Raw genomic sequence first — 10137 nt, forward strand, 5'->3', positions numbered from 1 at the left:
TTAGTGTTTGGGTTGTCACCAGCGCCAGCAGTTTTTGCTAAAGCAATGGCAAATTGTTTATCAGGATTAAAAGTTATTGAGTTTTTAGGTTATAAAATAAGTGAACAAGGGATTTAACCGTGTCAGCGGGATAAAGAAGCCATTTTAAACGCATCAGCGCCTAGTGATTTAAATAAATTGAGAAGTTTGTTAGGTATGGTTAGTTATTATCGTAATTTTATTCCAAACATGGCAAACATATTGTCACCATTATACGATTTACTTAAAAAAGATGTTAAGTTTCAATGGGGTACGGAACAAGAAAACAGTTTTGCGATAATAAAAAAAATATTAACTTCGGATAGGATTTTAACGCATTTTGACGAGAATATTCCTGTGAAACTTGTCACGGATGGGAGTATGAATGGAATCGGAGCAACGTTAATGCACGTCTTTAAAAATGGGGTAGAAAGACCAATAGGGTTCGCAAGCAGAACTTTAAATAAAGCGGAAAAGAATTATTCGATTTTGGATATTGAAGCAACAGCTAAAATTTTTGGGATTAAGAAGTTTTATCAATATTTGTACGGCAGAGAATTTATTTTAGCTGTAGATAACCAGCCTTTGGTCAGAATTTTTGGTCAGAATAGAGAAATTCCTAAGATTGCGGCGTCAAGATTACAGCGTTATGCAGTTATCTTAGGATCTTTCAATTTTACGATTGAATACGTAAAGTCGAAAAATAATTGTTCAGACTTTCTGAGCAGGTGTCCAATTGAAAAGGTAAGCTGTGAAGATAATATAGAGTCTGGTTACATTAATTATTTTGAAAATAACGGGTTTAATTTGTCTTTAGACGTGATAAGAAGTGAGACCGAAAAGGACGAAATTTTAAGTCAAGTAAAACAATTTCTTATCGAGGGTTGGCCAGCATCAGTAAAAAAGGCACAAAATGGTAATTTTAATAGAGTTTTCTGGGAAAAAAGGTTAGAATTGTCATTGATAAATGGGTGTATTTTATATCAACATAGAGTTGTTATTCCTGAGTCTTTAAGACAAGAAGTTTTAAAGATGTTACACAGATCTCATTTAGGGGTTTTTAAGACTAAAGGCATTGCAAAAAGCTTTGTCTGGTGGCCAAAAAGTAATCAAGATTTGGATAAATAACAGAAAATTGTAGAGATTGTTTAGAAATTAAACCAGAATCACAAAAGAGTTCATTAGCAGTATGGCCTTATAAACCTGAAGTATGGTTCAGGGTGCATATTGATCATGGTAGCTTACATAATAAAAACTTTTTAGTTGTGATAGACTCTTCTTCGAAGTGGATCGAGTGTCTGGAAGTAAACAGTCTGTCTTCAAAAGAAAATATTGAAGTACTTCATAGATTATTTTCACAATTTGGTTTTCCAGCAACTTTAGTTAGTGATAATGGTACGTGTTTTTGTTCTGAGGATTTTGAAAATTTTTGTAAGAAAAATGGGATAGAACATATCACTAGTCCAGTTAACCACCCGAGTAGCAATGGGCAAGCTGAGAATGCTGTTAAAACCTGTAAAAATTTTCTTAAAAAAAATTGTAAAAATAATAGATTTCCTTCAGAGTATAAAGAAAAATTAGGTAACTTTTTAACAGACTATAGAAATACCGTTCATGCAACAACAGGGTGTGAACCATCTGTATTATTAATGGGAAGGAAAATTAGAACAGTATTCGACTCTCTAATTGCTAGGAAGGTTGATGAGAGAACGAATAGTTCAGGTTCTACTCGACAACACGAAGTAATGCAAAAGGTTATTCAGAGTCAAGTCAATCAGAAAAGACAATATAAGGGTAGGAATAAGTCAGATTTGAATGTAGGTCAGAAAGTGATGACTAGAGATTTCAGAGCTCAGGGTAATAGGTTATGGGTCCCTGGGGTTATTGTTGAAAAAAAAGGTAGCAAAATATATTTCATAAAAATTAACAAGTCTTATATGGTGTGGAAAAGACATTTAGACCAGATTAAAAAATTACACGTTTCATGGCAGGAGGGAGATAAGCCGGAATTTGGTACGTCTGACACAATGGAACTGTCGACGGATGAAGTAAATCTCTCAGGTATGTTACGTAATAGAAGTGTCTCTAATACTGTTCCTCCATGTTTCAGGTCTAACCCGTGGCAGGGAAGACTTCGTCCAAGATGAGAGTACTTCGCAGTCCAGGAGGAGGAGTGGACGGACGACGAGACAAAGAGAAGAGAAGCAGAAAGAACGCGGCATAAGATAGTTAATTTAAAAAAAAAAATGTTGTGTTAATTTTTTAGAAAATCAAATATATAAAATAAAATTGTAATATGAAATATGTAGAAATAGGGTATACTATATGTAGCTAGGGGCATTCAATTTTAGTAGGGGAGGATGTAAGAAAGGTTTTAGGTGGTACGCCTGCTTTTTGAATGTGTAAGAGCGAGATGACAGATCGAGGTATAAAAGATGACGGATGCATCTGCTCGCTCTCTTTTCCCAACCGACAGCTCAGAAGATAGAAGTAGTCAATCCGTATTAAATTTTTAATAAACATTATATTTGAACACGCGTTCTATTATTGAAATCCAACAGTACCACCAAGTCTGTAAATAACACTTTGTATTTCCCAAGGTATCTTGTAAAGTTTTGAGGGCATTTTGAGTTTCTTTTAAAATTCTTCGTGAGTTCAAGGGGATAAGGTCATTTTCATCATCAGAAGCTTCAGATTGTGACATTGTTTTTGAATTTATATTGAAGAAAGTTTCGATTGTAAACAATAGGTATCACATATTCGCAGCACAATCGCAACCAATAGGAGCCTTGAGAAGTGGGCTCATAATTAATCGTCCAATCCGCGCACTTGTTACGTTGTACACAACACTTCGGTTTGGTAAACAGTGAGATCAATTGTTTATAATATTAAAAAATCAATGGTAAAATGTGAAAAAAACACGGGAGAACACTACCACGTGGTAAACTTAATTTTTTTTTTAATTCAATCAAATAATTCGAAAAAAATTAAAACTTCAATCTATTATCTGTATTAAAATTATTTTATTGTAAATGAAAGCCGAACTTCAAGCTCAAATTCTCCCTCTGGAGCCGGGGAGACGTGGTATCCTCGATTGGGGTATGTTGTGAGACTGAAGGGGATGGGGGGGGAGGAGATGAAGAGGGAAGGTTGAAAAGTACCTACCTAGGTATATTTCCACTTTACGTACTTTTACCAAACACGGCTAAAGGCATTTCGAGCAACTTTTCAATTCTGAATTATGATCTTTCACCAGGGTGATACTTAGAGCAGGCATCTGCCACTCTGGAACGTGCAGCCGCGCAACGTACCTACTTAATTGGGATGCCATAGCCCACTAGCTCTAGACAGTTTATTCCATTTTCATTCCTTCTCAGTGGCACAATTAGATATTTTTTATTTGTTAACTGGATAAATCATCACAATGATAATTCATCACATCTTTAAAAAGTTATATAAAGTCATGGAAAGTGATGAAACAAAAACCTTGTTAACTGGGTTATGTAGTTTAGATTAGGTTAGGTTAGGTTAAGTTAAAAAAGAATTTCATCGTTTCTAACGACTTTATTTCACTTTTTAAAAGTGTGTTGAATTGTCACTGTGTTGAGGTATCATGGAACCGTTTTGTTATATTAGATATCTACAACTGTACCATTGAGAGTGTAGGGACCCACATAAAAAAATATTGCCGAATAAACTAGGTCACATAACAAAATTTTTGTTAACAAGTATTTGCAATTATTTTTAGATTGATAATATTATGGTTGTGCGACTAAATGATAACACTGTAAGGTTATTTAATTCACAGTTACTACTTGCGTGTGAAGAGATAACACCACGTTGAATGTAATATATTGTATCTTTCCTCACTTTGCGGTCAGTCTTAGTGCAGTGCTTCGCCAAATACAATATCATACACTTTGCTTCGTTTTTGCTTAAAAAGGTAGGATCTTTGAAACATTTTTTTATGTCTCTACAAATTTAATTTCTCTGAAAGATATTCTTCACTGGCGTATTTATCGTATAATTTTAATTTCTCACTCATTCCTAGTAGAGTGCTATGACTTTTTCACAAATTTCGCATTTATACGGAAAAAATCTGGAAATAATTAAACCTCTTTTCTGATAAGGTATACATGACCAACTATGTACCTAAATATGATATATTGCAAAATATGTATGTATTAATGTAACTATGATCTATATTAAAATAATAAAAAATAATAAAAAATATATATATAATCTCCATAGAGAAAGGAAAATTAAAAATAAGGAGGTTAAATATATTTTTTTCTGCTTTAGTAAAAAATATCGAACTTCCTAAAATAAAATTTTGCTTTACAAAATTTAGTAACATTTCGTTCTAAATTATCACAAAAATCTAACCGCAATTCATATCTTGTATTTTGTATGTTTAGCGTATTTTAGATATATCATGTAATGTATGTTTTTGTAACTAAACTTGTATTAAATTAATTGTTTGTACTAAGGTTTAACTTATATTTACAAACATTTCTCATCACCTCAACTTGACACTGGCTAGAACACTCCCTTGGGTGAAAAGCCATTTAAAAAGTTACATTTATAGTTCTGATTAATTTAAACTGTAAAATAAGCGAATAAGGCTAAACCATTGTAAGTATCGTTTATATTCTTTGCGTTTTCATATGTTGATGCAATAAGAAAATCTACTCTATTTATACATGATTGTTCAATAAAAATTCTGTCTTCGATTTTGAACCTTATTCATTATCTTTAGAGGTTGCAGAATAACCACCGAACTTTGTCTCGATTCTTTCTAGTATTTTATTACTTTGTAGGTTGATAAATGTGCAGAAAAGTGGTATACTGGTAATAGACACATTTCATTTAAAAACACCTAGTGTCAGTTAGTAAACGATGAGAAACAACTATTTCAATACTTAACCGAAAATCAAAAGTAGTGCATTAGAATTAGAAATTTATTTCTTAACGCCATGTTTTGACGTAATAAAACAAAAATTGTTTTTTTTAATATTTTTAATTAAACCCAACTAACAAAAGAAAAAATAAACATAAATACTTTCAGATCAAAAGCAATGGCCGCAAAGTGGACAATAGATTTTAATTTTGACAAAATAATAACTAATAATAATGATTGCATTATTTGTACAATGCCATTTTCTTTAAAAAAAAACCTCAAGGGCTCTATTTTCTACAGTGTTTGTCATCATGATCTAACTGATACAAAGTGTTTTTAAAATCAAATGTGCGTAATAATCGTGTCCCAGATTTACCAATATAAGTGTTTCTTCAACTTAGCGTATAGAAAGTCTTAGAAAAAAACAGCCTCGTTCCTTCATATTAACCTTAACGTGTTCTTGGGTGACAATCATATGTTCTTAATGCAAAGAATACGACCAACACATCGACTTTACCAGCACATCGACATTACGAGCACATCGACATTACAAGCATATAGATATTACCAGCACATCGACATTACCAGCGCATCGACATTACCAGTACATCGATTATGTTTAGGTAAAACCCTTCAAGCTACATTTTTTGTGAATGTTATTTTTCAGTGGTTTCATATACAATTCAGAATCAAAGTATCATATAGTATCAAAATTCAACATTGTAAAGTAATCTTTTCTGATGAAGATATTTTTAATACTAAATACTTAATTTAGGCGAACAATGTTTTAGGCTATTCCGAGAAAACCCTGGCTGAAATTACTGAACCCCCAAATCGCTCATGATTATAAATAGAATAGCATAATTATTTTACATCAAAGTTTCGAAAAACAAATAACTTCAAGATTTTCTATTTGTTTTATGAATGTTTAAATATTAGTTTTTATTGTCTCCTGTAAATTTTTGATTTTGTGTCTTGAAGGGTTTTACCAAACCATAGTCGACATGTTATAAGTAAGAGCCTTATAACATATAATTACTGATAATAGATTAGTGCGTTTCTTTAATTATTTTTTTAAATAACATTAACAAAACACGCAATGGAAAAACAAACGACTAAATGTTATTCATGCGACCGGTATTTGAGGTGGAAGATCTTCCACTTTATCGGACTATTTTAGCAACTGAAATATTTATTATAAGACTCGCCGTGTTTCTCCAATACGTATGGTGTTGGAATATATGGTTATTAGTTTCTATCATGTTGCATCATATTGCACAGTAAAAATAAGTATTTTGTTTTTTGTTTGTTTTCTAGCCAATATGCGTTTCCTAGTGCTGAGTTTTTTGCTGATTGGATTGGTGACATGCGTGCTGTCTTCACCGCGTTACGGCGGAAAGAAGCCCGACTCTTCCAGTAGCGAGGAGAGTGTTGAATCAGGTAAGCCATCCTAGTCCATTTGTTCACTCTACTAACTACCTCTAAGATTGGTGACATGAGTCTTGTCTTCACCGAATCACGACGGAAAGTAGCGCGACTCTTCCAGTAGCAAGGAGAGTTTTGAATCAGGTAAGCCATTCTTGTTCATTTGTTCACTCTACTAACTACCACTAAGATTGGTCACATGCGTCTGATCTTCACCGCATCACGGCGGAAAGAAGCACGACTCTTCCAGTAGCGAGGATAGTGTTGAATCAGGAAAGCCATCCTATTTAATTTGTTCACTCTACCAACTACCTCTAATTATATATTTAGCGTCAGGGCATATTTCGACTTAACGACATAATCAAGGTTGGCAAACTTTTTTCTTCCCTTTTCTCACAACTATAATTCATGGAGATACAATATTTTAACTCCGAGAGGTCGTTTTAACAACTTTAATGGTTTCATGCGATAGTTCGACGAGCCATACGTAAAGTAGGTTATCTGCGAGTTTGCTACATTACTGAAATACAAGTTACTTTTAGACTTTGAAGTTTTTTTATCAGTTAAGTTATTTCTAATTTTAGGATATGTTAGTCTGATTTAAAATATCAAATATTCATGGAATTGCAGGTTTCCAAATTACCCACTCTATATAGGTTAGATTTATTTCTGCAAAGATTCAGCAAATTCAAATCCTTCAATTCCCGCCGTTTGACTTTATTTCCATGCTAAGAAGATGCAATTTCTTTTCAAATTTTCCTACATTTCGACGAACAAAATTAGGAATCAGATCTAGTGGACTATAATTACGATTTGACGATGCATTTTCACAGATGAGGCTTGCTCCGGCGCCAACGAGAAGAAAGGCTGCATCATGGAAGAGGAGGTGTGCGAGGGGGCGAAGGCGGACAAGTGCCGCAAGACGTGCATCTGCATCCAGGGCTACTCCAGGAAGGGGAAAGAGTGCGTCCCCACCGACCAGTGCCGCTCCAACAAAGTCCGTAGGGAAGGTTGGTACCTTTTCATTAAGCGTTTTTCTATATTATTAAATTGACTAGATGCAAACTTGAATTGGGCAAAGTGTAGAAATGCACCCGATCAAAATGATCCAATATTTTCTTTTAATTTTTATTTTTTTAAATGTAAAACCGCACAAGAGTCCCAACCGGCCCAAGCCATCTGGAGCGAGTCAGACTATGGCATCCCCACTTATGTTATATTGTACGGTGTGAGGCCCAATGTAGTTTGGATGGGAAGGAGATGGGGAAGAGGAATGTGGGGAAGTGCATGGCTATTCAGGTCTGGTCATTAAAACACGTCCAAAGCCATTTCAAGCAATGTTTCAATTCTGAATTGTGGTCTTACACCAGGGCGATACTGAGAGTATCTTCCACTCAGGAACATGTCGCAAATATACTACATATTGTTTTAAGTGAGTAATTTTTCAATTAAAACAAATTGATTAAATAAAATTTACTTGCGTACTCCAGGAGTTTATGTTGTATAAATTCATTTCGATTTGGAATAATGTATGAAAATTAAAAATTGAATATTAGGTGAACCTTAAAAGTACACAAGTACATATGTTGAAGATTGAATAGGTAGCAGGAGAATTCCTTCCTGCTAATTAAATCCACTCGAATAGGAATCTCACTAATGTTTAATAAATAGCAATATATTGGTTCATCTCGTGAGCTCTGATAACAAATCACCCCTAGTGCTACAAACCTTCAAATATTTAAGAATTTTCATAAATTATGTTTGTTTAGATCTTTTATTCGTGCATTTTATATTTGTTGAAATAAAATAAAAATAATGGTACTCGTGATTAGGTGCTCCAGATTGCGAATGGATCCCCTGTTTTTTCAGGAATAAATGTAAATGTATCCAGTATCTTTACATATAATTTTCAAAGATACATGCAATGTTTCGTGATTTAATTCGAACAATAGAAATTAACAAATAATAGTCACCTAAGCATAAATATGACAAAGATACAAAGAAAAGTACCTTACATTGTTGCGAGCGAGATCCTAACTCTGCACTTTTTGATATGAAGACATCTGTTCTGACCACTCAAAATAATCTAATTCGCTGCTACATGGTGTTGAGAACACGCCACGAAAAAATTATTTTAACATTTGTTTTAATTTGTCCTTTAGCCACCTCCTGCAAGGACCCTAACGAGCAGTACCTGTACTGCGGCTCCAAGTGCCCGGCTCGTTGCGGAGACAAGCCCGGAAGCAGGGTGTGCACCACGGAGTGCGTCAGGGGCTGCTTCTGCAAGAAGGGCTTCGTGCTCAACACCTCCAACAAGTGTGTCAGCCCTGGCAAGTGTTAGAGCCTACCCTAGGACAACCCAACCTAACTTTGCATTAACCTAAGTTAGATGAGTTACAATACTTCATGATGAAAACCATAAAATTGTAAATACCCAAGTACATTAAAAAATAAACATTTGAAAACTCCAAAATGATACTACTTTTTTTTGCTTGTAAAGTTTAAATCCTTTAGATATGTTTTCAACATTTATGAAAATAGTTGATTGTAGAAATGATTCTCATTTATGTGACTGACTGACTGAGTTTATTCTATAATATTTTTTATGTAGGTACCTACTCTCTCAATGGTATAGTAGTAGAAGAAATGAAAATGGAATAAACTGTCTGGAACTAGTGGTCTATGGCATCCCAATTAAGTAAGTACGTTGCGAGGCTGCATATTCCAGAGTGGCAGATGCCTGCTCTAAGTATCACCCTGGTGAAAGATCATAATTCAGAACTGAAAAGTTGCTCGAAATGCCTTTGGCGGTGTTTGGTAAAAAAAAGTATGTAAAGTGGAAATGTACCTAGGCAGGTACTTTTTAACCTTCCCCTCTTCATCTCCCCCCCCCCCCCCCCCCACCCCCTTCAGTCACGAAACATAACCCAATCGGGGATACCACCGTCTCCCCGGCTCCAGAGGGAGAGGTTGGGACTTTCGTTCGGCTTTCATATAAAATATAATCATTTTAATACAGATAATAGTTTAACTTTTAAATTTGTTTTACATTATGAGATTATTTTTTTCGCATGATTTGATCGAATGCACCGATTGCCGAACATAGGTGCTCATCACGAAAGCTCATTTTGCATGTCGGGTAGCCGTTTCCAGACTGGCGTGAAAATGCACTCTCGAGTCTTTTCCTAGCCAATGACAGCAAGTCAATGGTTTTTTTGTCCTTTCGGCTACCTTTTAAGTGGCTGTCATGAGCTTGAAAGCTGCGGGTGCTTTTCTACCCCAGCCAAGTAAACCGAGTAATGCATATCAGGGTATACGCAAACATGTTACTATAATACACTTATCAAACTCCATTTTTTAAGAGAAAGCAATTACTTTGTGGTTAGATATATTTTCAATTAATTAGTTTTTATTTTTTTTCACATCGACCTATTTCGCTTAGATTAAGCTTTACCAGGAGATAAATAATAACTGGGACTAATAATCAGCTTTATCTAAGCGAAACAAGTCAACGTGAAAAGCAATAAAAAGTCGTGGTTAAAAGCGTTTGATTTAATTAAAAAAACTCCTTTGTACAACTTTCGATATATCTTTAATACTTTTTCATGTGCACCTTTTATTGCTGTATTAATTTAGCTATGTTCTGTAAAACTCCCAATATGGCGAAATAAAAGTTTATACGATAAACTTTTGCATAAACTTTTATTTTTATATGTCGACAGAGTTACGTCACAATGCTTTGCAACTATTTTCATAGTTCTTTCAGTGCTTATTTTGTAATCTTTTTATTAAAT

General features: G+C 34.3%; 1 protein-coding gene across 1 annotated transcript; it reads left to right on the forward strand.

Moving 5' to 3' along the window:
* The first annotated feature begins 3818 nt into the window (after positions 1 to 3818).
* LOC149426798 (alpha-tectorin-like) lies at positions 3819 to 8816 on the forward strand. Its single transcript, XM_089633304.1, has 4 exons — positions 3819 to 3961; positions 6236 to 6358; positions 7177 to 7353; positions 8506 to 8816. Exons 2-4 carry the CDS (start codon positions 6241 to 6243, stop codon positions 8682 to 8684), a joined length of 474 nt encoding a protein of 157 aa, XP_089489430.1. The 5' UTR covers positions 3819 to 3961; positions 6236 to 6240; the 3' UTR covers positions 8685 to 8816.
* Positions 8817 to 10137: the final 1321 nt, after the last annotated feature.

This window comes from Hesperophylax consimilis, chromosome 1 (genome assembly GCF_061612785.1).
Source record: "Hesperophylax consimilis isolate HC1 chromosome 1, BYU_Hcon_1.0, whole genome shotgun sequence".
NCBI lineage: Eukaryota > Metazoa > Arthropoda > Insecta > Trichoptera > Limnephilidae > Hesperophylax > Hesperophylax consimilis.

Bases quoted from the DNA above. Each gene is read 5' to 3' on its own strand.
- LOC149426798 (XM_089633304.1), top strand. From the start codon at position 6,241: ATGCGTTTCCTAGTGCTGAGTTTTTTGCTGATTGGATTGGTGACATGC. The intron at 6,359-7,176 runs GTAAGCCATCCT...GCATTTTCACAG, and splicing joins CGAGGAGAGTGTTGAATCAG to ATGAGGCTTGCTCCGGCGCC. The intron at 7,354-8,505 runs GTTGGTACCTTT...TTTGTCCTTTAG, and splicing joins CAACAAAGTCCGTAGGGAAG to CCACCTCCTGCAAGGACCCT.